Source organism: Heloderma suspectum, chromosome 10 (assembly GCF_057233095.1).
Source record: "Heloderma suspectum isolate Gila_16-S chromosome 10, 16-S_ref, whole genome shotgun sequence".
In the NCBI taxonomy this organism is placed as follows: Eukaryota; Metazoa; Chordata; class Lepidosauria; order Squamata; family Helodermatidae; genus Heloderma; species Heloderma suspectum.
In genome coordinates, this window is record NC_139467.1 from 45,958,743 (window position 1) to 45,979,038 (window position 20,296).

The 20,296-nt window shown below is 51.5% G+C and overlaps 1 protein-coding gene across 1 annotated transcript in view; it reads right to left on the bottom strand.

Annotated features, from left to right (window-relative positions):
• The window catches only part of GRIK3 (glutamate ionotropic receptor kainate type subunit 3), a 335,350-nt gene that overhangs the window by 111,509 nt on the left and 203,545 nt on the right, over positions 1 to 20,296 (bottom strand). The window contains exons 3-4 of the mRNA XM_084816223.1: positions 11,036 to 11,293; positions 7,565 to 7,746 (exon numbers count right to left, since the gene is read on the bottom strand). Of these exons, the coding sequence (XP_084672349.1) occupies positions 7,565 to 7,746; positions 11,036 to 11,293 (440 nt within the window). The remainder of the gene's footprint in view (positions 1 to 7,564; positions 7,747 to 11,035; positions 11,294 to 20,296) is intronic.

The window sequence follows — 20,296 nt, forward strand, 5'->3', positions numbered from 1 at the left end:
AGATTTAAGGGCTTTGCCACTTTGACTACAAGATATGCAGCACCCCCCTGCCCCAGGCAGCCAAAGAGCGCTCCACGGTCATGTGGTGGTCAGTGCTGGACCCCACAGGAGCAGAACTACAAACTTTGGCCAACCTGCCAAGCCTGGACACTGTTTTCAGCGCTGCTGCAGCATCTCCCTGCTCCGACTGGATTCCAGCTTGGCTATGGATGACATCAGTATTTCAGGTCAGCCCCAGGGGCGGCTGCTCTACCAGAACTCCAGATATGGGGAAATCCTATACAAGTGGTGAGGAAAGAAGACTGTGGTCCCGGGTGCAGAACAGACTTTCCTGAAATGTTTGACTATCTTTTTAAAGAAGTGTCTAGCGCTTGGCAGCACCTGCTGAAGTCTCAGAGGCAAGATACACAAGGTGTCTGGTGGCCAGGTGTCTGGGCCTTCTGTGCCCTGGCTCAGATAGCAGCTTCCCCTCTCCCTGGCTGGCAAAGAAGTTATGCAGAATAAGCAGAAATCTGCTCCATTTGCAAAACACACACAGATTGCAACGCTTGGCTTATGTTGACACCACAACTTGTTGCAGCATATTTGTTTATTGGGAACGCAGATGACAGACAGACAGCTAACCCTTCCCTGAAGTATTCCAGCTCGGCAAGTCTGCTCTCCCTTTCCTGCTGATGGCCCTCTCCTTGGACAGGTGGCCCTGCTGTGAGGATGTGCATTCATTTCAGGACAGAATGGAGACTGGGATGACAGAGCCCCTTGCACTCCATTCACGATGAGCCAAAGCCCAAAGTGACCACCTTTTCAGAGGAGCGTTGATAAACTGGGGCATGCCCAGGGAAGAAGGCCAGGTGTGTGTGTGTGTGTGTCTGGAAACCAAGTCCTATGAGGTATGCTTGAAAGAGCTGGGCATGTTTAGCGTGGGGAAGCGAAGATATAATAGCAGTCTTTGAATATCTGAAAGGCTGCCATGCTGAAGGTGGAGCACGGTTGCTCTCCATTGCTCCTGAGGGCAGGACTAGAACCGAGGGTGGAGATGGCAGGGAAGCAGATTTTGGCTAAACATTAGGAGAACCTTCCTGGCTGTGCGGGCTGTTCAGTGGTGGAACAGGCTGCCACCTCAGGAGGTGGTGGGCTTAAACACTTCCAGCAGAGGCTGAATGGCCACCAGGCAAGCTGCAACTTGATCCTGCATCAAGCAAGAGGTTGGACTAGATTATCTCCAACTCTTTCTAGAATCTGGCTGAATTATGGGAGATTCAGGACAGCTAAAAGGTTCACACAGCACATAATTAAACTATAAAAATCAGTACATCAGGATGTAATGATGACCACCAACTTGGATGGCTTTAAAAGGGGGTTAAACACATTCATGGAGGATGCGGCTATTAACGGCTATATATTACCTAGCCATAATAGCTATATTACCTCCAGTATCTGGCAGTATATCATTGCTGGGGAACATGGGTGGAGAGGTGCTGTTGTGCTCATGTCTTGCTTGTGGGTTGTCCATAGGCAGCTGCTTGGCCACTGTGGGAACAGAATGCTGGACTAGACAGGCCTTTGATCAGATCCAGCATCAGGGCCCTTCTTATGTTCCCCACAGTGCCATGTAGTTCAGATTAGGTGGGGCCAGGGTGTGTCTCCAACACACCTTTTTAAATTGCGGTCTGAAATTTGGCAGGTGTGATTCAAGCCATTCCTGGGTCTGAATTATAGATACTGTCTAAATAGGTGTTCCCTAAGAGTGGCTCCCTGAGGGACCCATAAACCAGCACCGCTATTTAAAGGTGTATTGTGGAGTCCAGATGGTGGATTTGTGTTTTGGACAAAGTTTTTCCTCTTCTTAGATAAGTACCAAGGAAAAAGCCAGATACAGGGGGAAACATCCAAGTTGTATTGAAAGTGTGATGAAATGGGCCCGGGGAAAAATTTGTCAAATCTGAATTTGCTTTCTTTCTCTCTGCCTTAGGTAGGCCTTTCATATGTACCCGCACTAGCAGCTAATTAAGGAATAAACAACAGTGTGCCCCTTACTCATCAGAGGGGCACTTGGAAACTCTTGTCTAATTAGAAACATTTCTAGGGTCAGAGAAGACTGCAGAGGTAAATGCGTGGTTGGGGATGGGGATGGGTGGAGAGGCGAGCAAAGCCATTCAGCTGTATTTGTCAATGACATCAAATCAGTTAGTACACATTGAAAGAGCCTGGCAGGTTGTACAAAATGTTCCCAAAATAGCCCAAGAAGGATTGCTGATGCTGGCACCCACAGAAAAAATGAATGTTTCCAAGGAGGGGAATGCTAGATCTTCAGGGGTGGGTTGGAATCTAGAGCCATGCAGTGGCTGGCACGAGGCAGGAGCGGCAAGTAGCCCCACAGTACTGCACAGCTCCCTGCACTGCTGAGTTATTCAGCAGAGGGAGTAACCCGCATAGCATCATCATCATGAATCAGGTTGTCACTAAGATGGAAGACAGTCCAGACCTCCGCTCTGGCAAAGGGACCCTTGCCCTTCTTGTGCCACAGCTCTGAGTCACTGCTGTCTGCCAGAGAAAGCAGGTGTTTGAGGACGCTCAAGTTTTCCATGTGGCAGGCGGCGGCAGCCCCCCACCTCCAGCCAGAGGGTCTCCTGGCTTTGTGCTGCTTCTGCGGAAATTACGAGGGCAGAATTTCACTCGGAGGAAGAAGGGAACAGTTGGCAAAGAAGCAGGAAGCTGGGGGCATTGGGAGGGAGGAAAACCATGGGGGGGGGAGAAATGGGGAGTGGGAGAGTCTGCTGTAGGTTCATTTTCCTTGCAACCCTTGTCCTGACCTGGATGGCACTGACAAAACTGCAGGGGAAAGAGCCAAGAGATGCGATTTCTGAGGTAAGCAGATCGTGCTGACTTGGCTCAGCGTCAGTGACGCAGAGTGAAGGGAGCAGTCACATGACCCTGGTGGGTGCTGGAGGGTCGGCTGGCCATGCGGCAACTAATCTGGGCGCACAGACTGAACCCGTCATGCCGTCTCTTTGCCATATGCGCGTGGTCAAACTTGTTCGGTGCACTTCCCCATTTAAATAGGCTGCTGGGGACTGACTCCAGAAGCCTTTATGGGGGCGCGGCGCATCTGCCCAGACTCAGGCAGCCTCTTGTCTTTTGCAAAGCGCCCTCAGGAGAAGCAGCTTGCACTGGAGAAGGTGCAGGCGGGGAGGGAGGGTGCAAGCATTCCCTTACCAGCCCGCTGCCCTCCGAAACGCTCCCTTGAGCCGCTTTTATCCCTGTGCGAGGGTGGGAGGGGCTGGTCGGGGAGCAGCTGTCAGGGGGCGAGTGCAGCGCTCCCGCCTTCCCGCCTCTTCTCCAGGGCAAACTGGCCCCAGGGGAGGGGCTGCTGGCCTTTGCTGTGGCCGCCGAAGTGTCCTGTGTGGTTTGCTCCTTCAGCGTCCAAGTGAGGCCGTTCCCGAAGCCCTTTGCCACAATCCCAAGCTCACCCCACCAGGCCTAGCCCCACCTGACAGGGCACCTCCAGGCTGTAGGAGCTGCTCCCAAGGGCGACTGGGCTGCTGTTGACCTCAGGCCCCTGCTGCCACGACTCTGGCTTCCCGCCGCAGCATGGAGGGCAATGGGCCAGGGCTGCAGGAGGCGGCGGCACTGGGCTGGAGCTTTGGCAGTGAGCCAACTACCAGGTATCCTCAAGCCTGAGCCTAGGTGGCCCCCCACTCCAAGCCAGCAGCGCTCAAGCCTGACTCCGCTGAGGGGCCAACATCCTCACCTCCACAGAGCCCCCCTGGGGTGAAACCTCCTGAGCACTCGCCTGGGGGCAGGTCCTTCTAGCTCCCTGACTGTGCACCTAGCCAGGCCAGGCCAAATACCTCTTGGAAGAGGAGTCAGTGGGAGCCTTCCTTGCTGGCCCCAGTCCTGATGCTGAACCACATGAAATGCCTCTCCTGCCCATCCAATATCCCCCCCCCCCCGCTTCTTCTGGCTGTTTTCAGGCACTCACATAGCAACACCAGGCTGGACGTGAGCATCTCTGCCTCAAATCAAACCTTCCTCCGGTGTGCCTCTCCTGTCCCTGCCTCTCTGGGTGGATCCCCCGATCCCTCCTGGAGTCCCCAATGCATGGGTCAGCTGAGGGTGTATTGCACCCCATTCAAAGTCCAACACAGGACCCTCTTCTTGCAGTACTTTCTTAGTGGAGAGGGAAAGGCACTCTGAATGCATCCAGAGGCATTCCTTTTATTGCTGCCTCTCTAGTCCTAAGGTCTGGCTCAAATTAAGCCTTGTCTGTAGACTGTGTATAGGAGACACAACACTGGGGAGTCGGTGGCAGGGGGAGATAGAGATGGATGTTAGAATAACACAGGCACTTTGGCTTGGCGAACCTGCACTTAAAATTATGTGAACAGAGAACCTATCCAAGGGAGGGAGCAAGGGAGGGAGAGGTGGAATCGTCTGTCCCGGCTGACACCCGCCATAAGCAGCTGCGAAGCGGGTGACAGCGGATGTCCAGCCACCAGCAAACAGATGTGCTCAGAAAGGGCAACCAGTCACAGAGCCCCGGGGACCTGCTGAGTTGGCCCGGCTTCTCCTGTGCCAGGAGGGGAAAAGGCAAACTCTTCAGTTCCTCATACATCATGTTTTCAGTGTCAAACAAGAGGTTCTGGGGCTTAAATCTTCCTGGAGGCCATCCCTGCTGATGCCAGTCTGGAATCCTCATCTCAAACATGAAGTTGCACAGTAGCATGGGGAAAGGCAGTCTGCTGCATGTGGTTCAGTCAGAGACCCACGCTTCGTTGGGAGGGCTCTTGTGTGTCCCAGAGATTAATGTGGCTGGTCAAAAGCATTCCGGGACTGAGCCCTGGCTCAGATTAGGCACAGCCCAGTTTTAGTCACTCAGATCAGCATTTTCCCTTTGCAAGTCCAGAAGAGAATGTAAAAAAAGAAACAAAATATCAATTATATTGCCTAAATTTGGCACCAAGATGGTCTCATCCAGGAACAGTTACTTCATACTTGTTTTGCAAATACACAAATTGTGAAAATACACAAATTGTCTGTTGAGAGAAAAACCTGGGGAAGCCAACAACACAGGGTGCTCCAAGGCATACTAAAGGACACACACCTGTCCCAAACTTCTGCTCTTTAAGCTGGAAATCATCTCTCATATTTCTTGATGCATGCAAAATATTTTAAAGCCCTCATTTGAAGCGAGGTCCATGCGCTCAGAGGTTTTCTAAAGTACCAGCACAGCAAGCTGCATATCAAACTGTGAAAATGGTTCACTTTTCCTCCTGAAAAGTAAGTTAACTCAGAATTTGGGGGATTTTCAAAAGCACTTTGTACATGCTCAAGAGTTTCCTCTAGCTGCTTTAGAAGTGCAAGGGGAAAAATAGAGCAAATGCCTGATATTCCTGTTCCACACAGAAAGAAGAAATCAACGTCTTGCAAAGATGCAAACTAGCAGGTGCTGGGAACTTGTCCTCTGTGTGCAGGAGATATCAGTGCAAACACGGTGATATTCCATGGCTGAGTTCTGGGTCGTGTTAAGCTGCAGGTAGGCTACACACCTCCATGCAATGCCCATGTCCTGGAATGCCCACACAGGGTTTTCCCAGGCTGTGTGCATCCCTCTCCTCCTCTTCCCAGCCCAGTTTCCTTCAGTGATGAATGGAGCAGATGGGCACAATGACGTATGATAGGAGTGCCTAATAAGGGAAGAGCACCCAACACAGCCACTACACGAGTGTCAGGGAAGGCAGGAAATGTCACTTCTACCACCAATTTGCAATGATCCCTCTCAGGCTTGCGGCTTACATTGGAAGCTTCCATTAATTTTAGAGCGACCCAGAGTTGCAGGAGCATGGAGGCCACTAAAGGCCTGGCCAGTAGGGATGTCGGAAAAATCCACAGCAGATTCAAATGAGTTTCTATGAATTCAACCTGTGGATTCTGCAACAGACCACCTTCTTCTGAGTTGCGCAGACTCTGTGGACGCCCGGACCCATTTTTTATGGGGTGTGTGTGTACAAATGTGCATTTGCGAATGAACAAAATCCTCATACAAAAAGTCAAATTCTGTCAATGACTGGCTGACAGAACGAAAGACGCCCGACAATCCACGAAACACAAACAGAACAGATGGAACAATCTGTCCATCCCTCCTGACCAGGCTGCTGGAAAGCAGCTGACCTCCAGCTTTACCCTGGTTTGCACTTAGAGCTCCAGCTTTACCCTTGTTTGCACCTTGTTGCACTGTCGATACGGCCGGCAGCCATTGCCGTGCCGAATCGCTGTAAGTCAGGCTCCGGACACAAATGGCGTAGTGGGTGCCATTTGCGGCTGTGAAGCTGATAGCTTAGCCTAAATGCAGCCATTTAGTCTGGGGGGGGGGAGGCAATCTGGTTCTCCCCCTGGAATCCTCCCTGGCTGGCTCCACTCTGCGGCAAGTCCGCAGAGCTGCCGGACTTCTGGCCACGGCTGGTCTTCGTCCGCAAATGTCATCCTGCGTAGCAGGTGCCATTTGCATCCTGCATTTTACAGTGATAGGCTACATTAATCTTTACAGAGCCTATCACATTAGAGAGCAGGGACGCAAATGGCGTAGCGGATGCCATTTGCATCCACAGTCCGGCGATACGGCCATGATGGCTGTATCGCTGGGTCTTCGGAGCTGGTGGCAGGGAGGATCTGCCAGCGAGGACTTCGTGCTGGAAGACAAGGTAGGAGATCTGATCCTCCACGGACTTTGGGGGGCCGGATTCAATAGAAGCCAGCCTCATTGGGGTCCGTGGAGGATTTCTCCAACATCCCGAATCCCTGGTCCCCCCCCCCAACAGCACACAGTCCCCCCTCTTGTTGGAAGGCCCTTTGACCTTCTGCCCCCAAAGCCCCCTCCCCTCCAGCAGAGCCCAACTATCCCCACCCTGGGCTCCATATGAAATTCTACCTCCCCCCACTCTCTCTCCCCCTCCCCCAATGGAAAAAACATCCCTCCACACTAACTGCCCTTTCGGCCTTCCACGGAGGGCCACCCCCCCTTGCAGCGAATGACTAAGGACCCATCTGTGACTCCACAGCGGCTTCACCGGCGTCCCGTGCTGCTTGCAGCTGGCTGATGTGTGGTGGTGAGTTTTGCAGATCTGCAATACTGGGACATCCGCAACGCAGTCCCATCTGGAATACAGGGCACAGTCCTGGTTGCTTTCTCTCACAAGGCAGAGCCGGAAAGGTGCAAGGAGGTGCAACCAAAATGCTCAGGAGATGGGGGCACCTTCTCTATATGGAAAGGCTACATGATTTGGGTGTTTTTAGCTTGGAAAAAAAGGCTACTGGGGGGACCTGATAGAGGTCTGTGACATTTTGCACAGTGTGGAGAAAATGGCTTTTTCTCCCTCTCATAAAACTAGCAGTTGGATCATTCCATGAAAGACAGATTGGCCGGAGAGTCAGGGAAGACAAACGGAAGTAACGCTCGTGGCCAGAACAAGGCTGGGAGCCCAGGTCACCCGGGCCCCAAGCGCTCACCACTATGCCATTCCGCTGCTCCGTTATCCACACACGCGCGCGCACACCGAGGGCCCACCTGCTTGAGGATGTGCACCGCCATGGTGTGGGCGCAGTCGAAGATGATCCGGAACTCCCGCCCCCGCTTCATCTCCTTGAGCAGGGGCCGGGTGTCATCCGTGTCGAGGGGCAGCTGGCGGATTTTCAAGCGGATGTTGTATCTGGATGGGGCCATGATCAGCTCTTGCAGCCGGATGAGGCCTTGGGGAGAGCAAGCACAAGCACAGGAGACCAGGCACAGTGGGACAAGGGCACCAGGCTCCCCATTCAAACCCTCTTACTCCCGGAAAGGAAACCTGATTGTCATCTGAAGCAAACTGCGGTCAGTGAAGTTACAGTGGGGAAAAATCTCTCTCCCTGCCCTCCCCCCGCCCACTGGGGTTCTGCTCTTTTATAACAAGGAAGCCTCTCCTCTCACCACCTCTTCACTCAGCCTCCTTCAACCTGATGCCCAGATGTGTTTGGACTACCACCCCCATCTTCCCCAACCTGCACAGCCAATGGGCATGCTGGCTGGGGATGACTGGAGTTGTCATGGGTTACAAGGTGGTGAGAGGAGAGGCTTCCTGGAGGCCACTGGGTTGTGGGACGCTGACTTATCTATGGGGCTGGGGTCATTTTTGCTGTAGGGTAGAGATAGGCAACTGGAGGCCCCAGGGCCAAATCTGCTCCTGCCCCCAAGGAGTCTCCTCTGGCTTCTGGCTGCCAAAGCAAGGGTCTGAGGGCTGCAGCAGTGGCGTTTCAGCCTCCCCTCCCCAAAGCAGTTCTCTGAGGGAAGGAGTGAGCTGCAAAGAGCTGATGAGATAAAGCAGACACTCAGAGGAAATGGTCCCAAGTGGCGGCCGGCTCACACAGGAATGTGTGGTGCTAGCACGAGAGGAAGAGTCCATGCAATTCAGGGGATCCACACCGTAAGCAGGTCTGCAGGCTGCCTCCCATGTGGGGTCTCTCCTGGTCCTCAGGCAGGCTTTCCTGAGCATCCACATGGCTGCGAGAATGGGTGAACCTTCTGCTTGGTGGCTTCACCAGCTCAGCTGTTTGTCTGAATGACCCCCTTGCGGTTCAAAGTCCCCTTAGACGATGGGCCAGTTCACCTGACATGACAGCCCATCGAGGGTTAATCTACCCTCGAGGAGGTGTGGTGCATGCCCATCGCCATTATGAGTATGCGACCCGTGACCGGGGGTTGTCAGAGGTTGTCGTGTCTCGTGAACCTGGCCAGCAGGGCTTATTTGAGGGTTAAGCAACCTTGGCATAACCGTACAACAGACCCTAGGTTCTGTGATGATAGTTTAACCATCACATAACCAACGCCAGCTGGGTTTGCAGGACAGGACAACCCCACCAGCTCCCAGCTGCATGATGCATATTTATGACAGCGGCTGGCAGGTGTTGCAGCTCCTCAAGGGTAAATGAACCCTTGGTGGGCTCTTGTGTTGTGCATACCCGGCCAATCTTGCAATGCTTCACTTTATAATTGTGTTCCCAGGTTTAGTGTTAGCACCCCAGATCTTAAACGGCAAAAAACTCCTTAGGCACACTGTCACAGTTAAGCTACCTTCCCAAGGTCAAACGGGCTTGGAACCTCTGACAAATGGACTCCTTGGGGCTGATGAATTCTATTGTCGAAAACATAGCCTGCTGCCTGCAGTTATGATACTGCATTAGCCAGAAACTCTCTGCAGAAAAACAGCACAACCCAATCCACCGCCAGAATACCCTGGCAGAGCACTTGACTGTGCCGGGGGCTGGTAGGGCAGGACGTCCCTGAAAACACACACGTTCAGAAGTGACTTTTTTGTCTCTAACATGAGAAAGGGAGGATGTGTTTGTGAATATGATTACGAGGTGCGCATTCTGAGCTGTAAGGAGGCCCCGATTATTCTCTTCCAGGGAAAAGATGCTGTCTGCTCACTGAGGAGCAGCTCAGTGGGCAGAGCACATAGAGTCTCCAGTTCAATCCCAACACCTCCAGTTAAAGCAGGAGTGTGCAACATGCAGGTGTGGGAAACACGCAGCACCCTGGCCTTAAGTGCGTCCCACCTCCTACCCCCCGGGCAATAAACTGACTGCTGCAGTGGTGAGCTGAAGTTCAGCAGCAAACTGCAATGGAGGCCTAAAAAGGCCAAATTTAGCTTTAAAGCAAATCTCTGATGGTTTCACTGCAGCCACCACCACCAGAATTTGGCAATGCATAACAGCAAAGTGTGGGTGTGTGGCCCCCAGGGAATTCAAATTTCCCCACCCCTGAGTTAAAGGAGCTTAGGTAGCAGGACTAGAAAACTCATCTGCCTGAGAACTGGGAGAGAGAGCCAAAATTCACAAATTTTGTCATGTTCCAGAGGGAAAGAACTTGACATTTTTAAAAAAAATGAATGTGGGAGACTTTACCAAAATCTGCAAATTTCTTCATATTTGGGACCCGCTAGTCAGACTGCAAGATAATAGATCTAGGCTAGAAAGACCAACCAGCAGTCCAGCTTGGTGGTATAAAACAGTTTCCTATAACAGTTGCCCCGAGAGACACGTTATAGATCCACTTTGGCATTTTTCCCCAGAGAGATAGGGCCAATCTTTTACCAGGAAATGATATGCAACAACGCAAGAGAAGAAGAAAAGGTCAGGCCCATTAAGAAATAAGGAATTCCTTTGTGACAGTCAAGGCTTCCCAGTGACACTGATGAGGTCAGACTGCACAGCCCTCAGTGTTATTCTATTTTACGTAGTGAGCACCTGTTTTACAATATTTTCCGGCCACTCTGAAATGACCTGGAAAACATTATTTATTTTAGTTATCTATTAAAAAGTATTTATAAATTGCCTTTCTGCCCACCAGAGCCCTCAAAGTGAGAAACAATTTAAAACAACAATACAATAAAATCACAACAGAGCAAAAATGGAAACAACATTTTCTTTAAAAGAAGCCAGAACAATATTAACGTCCATCAAAGGCCCATTGAAACAGGGCAGGTTTTACTGCCTGTCTAAAACTCATCTGGGATGGAGCCAAACTGTTGGAGTAATGCTAGAGTTGGGGTGCTGCTACAGAAAAGGCCCCGTCTCATGCACCCACCAGCCCAGCTTCCCTTACTGCAGGGTCTCTGATGAAGATCACACTTTGATTAAGGGCAGGCTCCTATGGGAGGAGGGGTCTTTCAGGAATCCTGGCCCCAAGCCATTTAGAGCTTTAGAGGTCAAAACCTTGAACTGGGCTTGGAAACTAACTGGAAGCCAGTGGAGTTGGTTTAAGACTGGTGATCTGCACCCTCTAAAGTACACACCACACAATGGTCTGGCCGCTGCATTTTGCACTAGCTGTAGTTTCCAAATGCTTCTCAAGGGCAGCCCCACACAGATGTCCCTCAAGGCTCTTCCTCGACCCTCTGTGCTTCTTGAAGGCCCCCAGAGGACACATCGGCTTTTGTAATGTGACAAGGATCCATCCACTAGAATCAACGAAATGGAAGCGCTCTGAAGGGGCTCTGCTTACCTGTGCTATCATCATATACCACCGTTGCTGACCTCCACTTCAGGTACTGTACAAGGTCCAAGATGGCGTGGCTGAGGGAGGCATAGTCCGGGTAAAGGTTGACATAGAAAGTGTCTTTATTATCCAAAGGGTGATGCTTCCACCGTAGCTGTATGTGGGGGACTTCCAGTGCATTGCAAATGGACTGGACTGCATTGGTACAGGAGCCCTGGGAAGGCCCAAATATTGCTACAACACCAAGTGCAAGCTGGTCACAGGCTGCAATGGAAAGGGATCAATGTTGTCAGTCACACTCAGGCAGGAAACAAACAAGCGACATCAAAGGAGGCGCATGAAAGGGCTTGTGGCACGGCAGAGCGGAGATGCTCAGAACCAGGCTGGGCCACAGCTCCACGATCCCTGCAGGGAGGAGGGGATCGCTACCGGCCGTACCGCGTGGGTTACGCTGAGGGGGGCCGTCTGCCTGGCTGGTTTCTCCCATCTGGTGGGGAGGGGGCATTTTGTTGGGACCCTGGAGGAGGGTGTGCTGCTGAGCAATGTATCTGAGGCCAATCAGACTATGAACTGTTAAAACATGTGCCAAGGATTTTGTTTTGCTTTTAAAAAGTTTAATCAGGGTCCCTGTCCCTATATATGGTTTTGGGGAATCTGGGATCGCGTCTAAAATGTATGTGTTTTTGTGAAGCGGTTATACATGTGGGTACTTGTGTGTCTTGTGATGTCCACAAATTAGATGTGTGTGTGTGTGTGTAAGGGGAGGGCTGTGCTGTAGAGCGTGTTCAGGATGGCAGACTCCCCAAACTCTCTCTCAGTGAGAGGACATGGTGAGGTGCTGTGCTTCTTGCCTAAACATTCACTACTCTCCCTTTACGTGTTGCTGGCCTGCTGGACCTGGGCCAAAAAGATCCTTTTTGGTTATCTGCCGGCCAAGCTAACAAGGCCCAGGTGTGTGTGTGTGTGTGGGGGGGTGTCTGTGCAGAACGGCACGTGGCCCTTGCCAACTACCCCTTCAACAGGGGGTCTGAAGACCATGTTGGGAAACTGGGGAGGGGTGGGTCTGCTGGAGAATGGCAGCTACATCGCTCCGGAGCCCATGAAGGAGTGTAAGGGGCAGGGGGCCTCCCCAGGGAGTTCCAGTCTGCACATGAGGGACAAAGGCGCAGGATCTGTAAAGTGGACAGCTTATAGGTTTTGTCTTATTTTTAGCGTATCCTCTGTTTGCTCCCTTACCCTATTTGTCTTGTTCATCTGTTAAATAAAGTTCTTTAGTTAACAATTGGGTTTGTGTCATCTAATTGGGAGGTGTCTGACCAAGATTCAAGGGAGGGCCTGACCACTTGGGAACACTACCCAGAGTAAGATCTGAATTCTAAAAGGGTGTCAGGGGGGGACGAAAGTCCCCCTTCCAGAGGGGAACCCCTTGTGAGCAGCACTGAAAGGCAGGCTGCCCTGCAACAATTCTTGAACACACAGGGAGGCTGCCTCGGACTGCACGCTCGCCCCCCCTGCCTAGCAGGTTTGTGGAGGGCTCATCCCCAAGGCCAGAGGAAGCCCTTCTTGTGGTGGGTCCAGAGAGTATTTTGTGTCACTGTCCTCGCACCAGAGAAGATGCTTCCTTACGTATGGTTGGTGGGGGAATGAAGCCAACACAACATATTGCACACCTGTGCTCCACAGACACTTCACTGACATAGCTGAGTCACTTGACCTGATTCTGGATTCAGCCGAAATGTGCGGAATTTTCACCACACGTTATTAAGGGCAGAACTTAGGGACGTCAGAGAATTTCTCCACGAATCTCCGGGAGGCCGAATGCCAACGCATTCGGCCCCCCGGAATTGGTGGAGGAACGGTCTGCCCCCCTGCCCCCCCCCCCGGATGGGACTTACCTTGTGCGAATGTCCCTGGTGGTGGCGGCTCCCGGCGGTGGTGCAGCGGCGGCTGGTCTTCCGACCGGCTGCCGCTGCCGCCATTTCCAAGTAAAACAACAACAACAACAAACGTGATAGGCTACATAAAGATTTACGTAGTCTATCACGGCTAGATTTTCAAAGAACACCGTGATAGGCTACGTAAATGTTTACGTAGCCTATCACGGCTGACTTTGAAAAAAAAAAAAAAAAGCACGTACACAAATGGAGGCGCCCATGGGCGCCGCCATTTGCATTCCTTATTTTGGCACGGGTAGTCTATGTAAATATTTATGTAGATTACCTGTGCCAAAATAAGGAACGCAAATGGCGGCGCCTATGGGCGCCACCATTTGCGTACGCTTTTTTTTTTCAAAGTCAGCCGTGATAGGCTGCGTAAACATTTACGTAGCCTCTCACGGCTGACTGCAGGCCAGGGACGCAAATGGCGGCAGCTATGGCCGCCGCCATTTGCATCCTGGCAGGGGAAGAGGTTTCGCAGCCGGAGAGATGGGGCGCTCCCCCCCAGCCAGAATTGCGGCGGGGAGGGATGGGGCGCCTCCCCCCCGTCCAGAATTTCGGCGGGGAGGGACGGGGCGCCTCCCCCCGCCCAGAATTTCGGGGGAAGGGATGGAGCACCTCCCCTCCACCGCAAAGCAAGCTTCGGGATCAGGTAAGTGACTTTCGTCCATCCCTAGCAGAACTGAAGTCTTGAACACATCCACCACTGTAATGCAGGAGTCCAGCTCGACTCAGTCTCCACTCAGGTTCCCCACACAAGCTTCCAGTGATGTGGCGCACCATCCATTAGTCCTTCAATAAAACGGCACACGATAGTGAATGTTCGTCCCAGAAGAACATGAGAATGGAAGCGCCAGGGAAGCTTCCTGGCAAGGAACGTTGAGCAAACCGGCTCTTGAGCGAAGTCCCCGTCCCACCCCAGAAGGGATGCTGCTGCCTTCCGCAATGTGGGTTCTCGAGGCAGTCAAGCAGGGAATAGATACTACATTGTTACTAGATCTGCTTTGGACCCCGTCCCAGAACCTAGAACCCACCTCCCTTCATTAGAGAATCAAGTGATTACTGTGAAGTCAGTGTATCCAGTGCAGAGACACCAACCTACACCTGAGATTCCATGCAGGCAGGGGCAAGCTGTGCAGGTTTTGAGCTGGAGAACAAATGGGCTGAGGCATGAGGGTTTTCCCAGTGTATGCACAAAGCATTCACTGGCACAGAAAGCCACAGGGAAGCCCCTGCATGTGTGGAGAGAGACCCTTGCATACTCTGGAGCCTTGGGGACTTCCCAGCTGTATTCAAGAAAGGAAATGCAGCAGCAATTAACATTTTCAGCTGTGGAGGAGCAGAGTCCATAAGTCTTCAGACCAGCACCTGCAAAATGAATGTTAAGATACTGAAACACACGCAGGGCAGCATGAGGAAACTCCTTTCCGTGACAAGAATGTTGAATAAATGTTCCGTGAGATCCAGTTTGCAACTGACCAACCAGATTCAAATCGTGCCTGAACCCTGGCCTAAGTGGATAGCTGTGGTCAAGTTCCTACCCTTCAGCCTCAGTTTCTCCAGCCTGACAAACAGGAATAGCAGTCACTGTGAAATAAAAAAATGAAGGCCAGTTTACATTATCCACTTTTACAAGAATGTGTCACCACAAGATGACCAATTCCTATCGCCCTTCAAGGTTACCTATTCTTATAGTAGTTTTCCTACTAAATTCACTGGCAACTCCTTTTTAGTAGGAGACATTATTACAGGAATTTCTGCAGGTGTTTTTATAATCCCTTGAAGAAGGCCTTAAAATAAAAATAGGCCAAAATGTGTTGGGCTTTTTTTACCAATAAAGTCTTTATTCCAGCATCTTGAGACATTTTCCTTCCATTTGTGGGTCTATGCTCTCCCGTGTTTGCGCCTTGTGTTTTTTCAGTTACCTACCTGTCCATTCTGCTCTTACTCATTCTTCTTTCCACATGGTTTGAAAATATTGTCCCGGTGCATCTCTCCAACTGCTCCAATGAGCCACGCGCATGATCCCTTCATGCGACGGCAAAGCGGCATCTGCTCTGCTGCTTCCGCTGGCATGTGCGGGCATGCTGAAGGAGGGCTACCTTTCTTGGGGGAAAGTTTTCAAGCATCTTTACTGAGTAATGTGCAAGCCTTGAATAGCAGAACATTAATTAAACGCACGGGAGAGGTTGGTGAGGGCTTTTTCTTTTCTTTTTTTAAAGTAAACCTAACCTTATTTACTTGCCACATTTCATTAGCATCTTCTGTAAACAGAACCATATAGCAGTCTTTAAAAAACTTTAGTCAGAAGAACTAGGCCAATTTGGGCAGGGTTAGTGGGTGGAAGAGCAATGCCATCTAGCTGCATTGACAGAGGCTAAAGAGCAAGGCTCGGGGGCTCAGTGTCCCAGCCGCAGGGATTTCAGCTTCCCCCACAGTCTGCTTGACTTCTTGGTATGAGGTCCCTTTGGAGGCTCGATTCAGCAGCAGTGCAGAAGCAACCCAAAGGAGGACCACTTACTTCTGGTGATCCCGCTTGCTGTGAAGTGATGGTGGAAGAGACCCACGGCGGAGTGTGCCCAGCTCTCCGACTCTTGCAGTGACTGACGGAGCCCTTGCAGGGTCTAGGCACTGACACGACAACCTGCTGCCCTAGCCCACAGGCACCAATATTCCAGATTTCTCTTGCCTGCCCACTTCCCTCCTGCTAACAGCCCCAAAGCCTTCCCGTCCTTAGGCCTTTGCGAGGTTTTCCGCATCCCTGCTTCCTCCTTGGCCGTGCTGTTTCTCAACTCTGCTTCCACCATCCACTCTCTTTCCTTGGGCCCCAATTACGTGGCCACCCAGCTTCCTTCAGCCATGCTGACTCTCTCAACTGGCCCCTCTAGCAAGCCTGTCCTTCCCAGTGGCCTCTACTGTCCTTCAGCTACATGAGGATCCACAGACCCTGTTGCATTGGTAAAAGGGATGACTGCACCAGTGACTGAATTGGCGGGCCCCACGCAGACCTGTTCTTTATTCAGCACAGGCGGAAGTGGGGGCTTAGCAGAGCTCCACCCACTGTTGCTGCTCCCAGTTCTGCAGGAGCTGCCAAGGTTCAAAACAATAACTAACCCATAGTGCCCCCGCTGGGATACATAACATTCCTCCCCCCTTAGCTATCATAGCCTTCCAACCAACGAGGAGGAACCCTTTCACAGCACGCCCTCTGCACTCCGCAGCAGGTGTGGATTGCTCAGATGACTTCCTTTCAGTATATGCTGTAGGTATGGAGGGGGTACCGCTCCCATTGCTTAGTGGTTCTGGCACTTCAACAGGCAATGAGAGAAACTCATCACTTCCAGATAGATCAGCAGCTACCTCTCCTGATGACAACCCACTCTGGCCCGAGCACCTTCCTCTCAGCTGGTCAACATGGCAATGCCACACTGACCCATCTGCACACTGGACCTTGTAGGACACAGGCCCAGCGACCTCAGGGATAGAGGAAGGAACCCACCTCGGTCCAGTACCATAGTTCCTAGCAAACACCTAATCTTGTGGGGCAAATGAACAGAGGGTACGAGCTGAGAAGGCAGAGCTTGCTCCAGTTTGCTTTGTAAGTCTTCAGCTAAATCTGGGTGGAGATGGTCAAGGGCAAGGCAAATGTTTAGATGCTGCCCCATTAGTAACTCTGCAGGACTGACTCCTCTGGTTGCACAAGGAGTAACATGTTGAGCAATGAGAAACCTGGCAAGGCGTGTTGGCCAGTGTCTTCACTAGGGCTGTACGAAAGTTCCGCCACGGATCTCGGGGAGGCTGAATGCCAGCACATTCGGCCCCCCGAAATCGGTGGCGGAACAGCCCGCCACCCCCCCGCCACCCCCCTGGGACGGGACTCACCTGGGGCGGATCTTCCTGGCGGCAGCGCTCCGGCGGCGGCTGCCGGTCTTCCAACCGGCTGCTGCTGCCGCCGCCATTTCCAGGTTTAAAACAAACAAACAAACAAACAAACAAAAAAGGTGATAGGCTACGTAAAGATTTATGTAGCCTATCACAGCTAAATTAAAAAAAAACACATCGTGATAGGCTACGTAAATGTTTACGTAGCCTATCACGGCTGATTAAAAAAACCAAAAACAAAACGTGCGTACGCAAATGGTGGCGCCCATGGGCGCCGCCATTTGTGTTCCTTATTTTGGCACGTCTTAGCCTACGTAAACATTTACGTAGACTAAGACGGCGAAAATAAGGGGAACGCAAATAGTGTAGCGTCTACACTATTTGCGTTCCCCTTATTTTCGCCGTCGTAGTCTACATAAATGTTTACGTAGACTAAGACATGCCAAAATAAGGAATGCAAATGGCGGCGCCCATGGGCGCCGCCATTTGCGTATGCGCGTTTTTTTTTTAATCAGCTGTGATAGGCTATGTAAACATTTACATAGCCTATCATGGCTGATTGCAGGGACGCAAACGGCGGCGGCTACAGCTGCTGCCATTTGCATCCGTGCTAGCCAGCGGCCGGATGTCCGGCTGCTGGCGGAGTCGGCCGGCGGCTCTGCAGAATCGCTGCGGAGCACAGCCGGCCGGCCAAGATTCCGGGGGGGGAGGAACGGAGCGCCTCCCCCCCGGCGAGGATTCCGGGGGGAGGGATGGAACCCCTCCCCCCGCACCATCAGCATAATCCCCGAAAGGTAAGTGATTTTCGTACATCCCTAGTCTTCACACAATGCGCTTCAGGGCATCTTCTGTTGTCTGCACCATCCATTCAGCCATTTGCTCGGGGATGACGAGGTGCAATGGTGACAGCCCGAATACATTTCTTGTCCGCAAAAGATTTAAATTCAGCAGATGTAAAAGCAGTCCCATTGTCTGAGACTATAGTATCGGGCAACCCATGGGTTGCGCATAAGTGGCTCAATGCTGTGATTGTTGCAGCAGGTGTTTGTGATGGTACGAAGACTACTTCAGGCCACTTCGAGTAAGAATCTACCACAACCAAGAAGATTTTTCCTTGAAATGGTCCTGCAAAATCAATACGGATTCTTGAAGATTTTTCCTTGAAATGGTCCTGCAAAATCAATACGGATTCTTGACCAAGGCTTCTTGATCACTTCCCATGGAAAGATATGTGCCCTAGGGGATTGTGCCTAGTGGCTTGACAAGTGCCGCACTCATTTGCAGTTCTTTCAAATACTTTCATGCAAACGATCCCTGGATGAGCTGCACGCATCGTGGTCAAGATGGTTTGATGACCCTTATCTGGATTAACAACACTGTTTCCCCACAGCAGACATCCCTTATGGCAGACGTCTCATGCTGACGGCGTTAGAATAGCGTACATCCTCTGGCAGTTCTTCATCTGGCCATCCCCTCCATACTCGGTTTAAAGCTTGAGCCAGTACAGGATTTCGAGCAGTCAGCCTAGCAATTTGATCAGCCGGAACAGCTGGGTCAGGAATAGGGATGTACGACTCCCTTACCTGCCAGTCCAGGGGGAGGGGGTCTGTGGGGGGGAGGAAGCGATCCGTTCCTCCCCCCGGAATGCTCGTTGTCCGGCTCCACACCACGGCGATTCCATGGAGCTGCTGGCCAGCTCCGAAGCGCCAGCGATACAGCCGTCGTGCCGTATCGCTGGCTGAAGGGTAGTAGTTAACTGACTACTAGTTAACTGACTGACTTAAGGTAAATGGCTGCATTTACTTTAAACTAAGGCCTTTACAGCTGCAAATGGCGTCCTGGACGCCATTTGCGTTCATGCTTTTCATTAATGTGATAGGCTATTACGTGATAGGCTATGCAAATATCACGCTTTTACGTGATAGGCTACACAAATATTTGCATAGCCTACGGCGTTAATGAAAAGCACGGATGCAAATGGCATCCAGGACACCATTTGCAGCCGTAAAGGCCTTAGTTTAAGGTAAATGCAGCCATTTACAGCTGCATTTACCTTAAACTAAGGCCTTTACGGCCACAAATGGCGATGCCATTTGCGTCCGCAGTCAGGCCGCCCTGCCAGCGATATGGCAAAGGCAGCCGTATTGCTGGCACTCCAGAGCCGACCGGCAGGGAGGTTCTGGCTGGTGAGGATTCCTCCAGGAGGCAGAGGTAAGTCTTCCGATCCTCCACAGACTCCGGGGGGGGGGGGATTCTTTTGAATCCTGCCTCACTGAGGTCCGTGGAGGATTTCTCCCCCATCCCTAGTCAGGAAGGGCTTCTAGCATCAAGACTTCCAGCAGACAAAAACTGGAATTTGAAGTGGTACCTGACTCAATACATCAGCATTAGCTATTGCCTTTCCTGGTAAGTGTATCATCATAAGCAGGGAGCAGAATGCTGCAGTGCTGCATGCGAGGGGATAGTATGCAGGGAGTAGGCTCACCAGGAGAGAAGATTCCTAGAAGAGGCGTGTGGTCCTGCATATTTCAAAAGCATGGCCACGGAGATAGTTGTGGCACTGTCTGACTCCTGCAATAACAGTCAAGGCTTCTCTGTCAATTTGTGCGAAGTGCCTTTCAGGGGATGACATAGTCCTTGAATAATAAGCTGTTGGTGCCTCTGTACCACCTGGATATTTGTGGCTTAGCACAGCACCAACCCTGTAAGAAGAAGCATCAGTAGTAAGGATTAGCAGAGGGGAGGGGTTCATCATAATGTACAAGCACAGAATTTGGCCTCAGCATGTGTTTGACATTCTGGAAAGCCTTCTCATGCTGGCTGGTCCATTTCCATGGAACTCCTTTTCCCAGCAAGCGATGCAGTGGCTCAGCAAAGGTAGCCTTCCGTGGAAGAAACACAGGGTAGAAATTGAGACATCCCAAGAAGGCTTGAAGTTCCTGCTCTGTTTTTGGAGCAGCTGCATCATGAAAGGCACGTGCTTTTCCGTCAGCGGGGAGACTGCCAGAAGCATCAATATGATAGTCCAAAAATGTTATGCTGGAGGTTCCAATTTCACATTTCTCCTTTTTTGCCCGAATGTTGGATGTGTCAAAACAATTTAGGGCTTCTTGAAGTCGTTCAGCAAGTTCTTGCTCTGTTGATCCCATGAGCAGGGCATCGTCAAAGTGTGGTACAACACCTGGAATTCCAGAAAGTAGGGTTTCCATGAATTGTTGGAACAGTCCAGAGGCCACAGAAATTCCGAACTGCAGATGCTTTGCTCGGAATGCCCCTTGATGAGTGGTTATTGTTTGGGCACCTGCTGCAGAATCATCGACAACCGTTGATATGCTTAGGCCAGGTCAAGTTTTGCAAAGACCTTCCCTCCACCAAGAACAGCGAGGAGTTGATTGACAGCAGGCACTGGGTATGGCTGCTGCTTAGGTGCCTCATTCACAGTGCACTC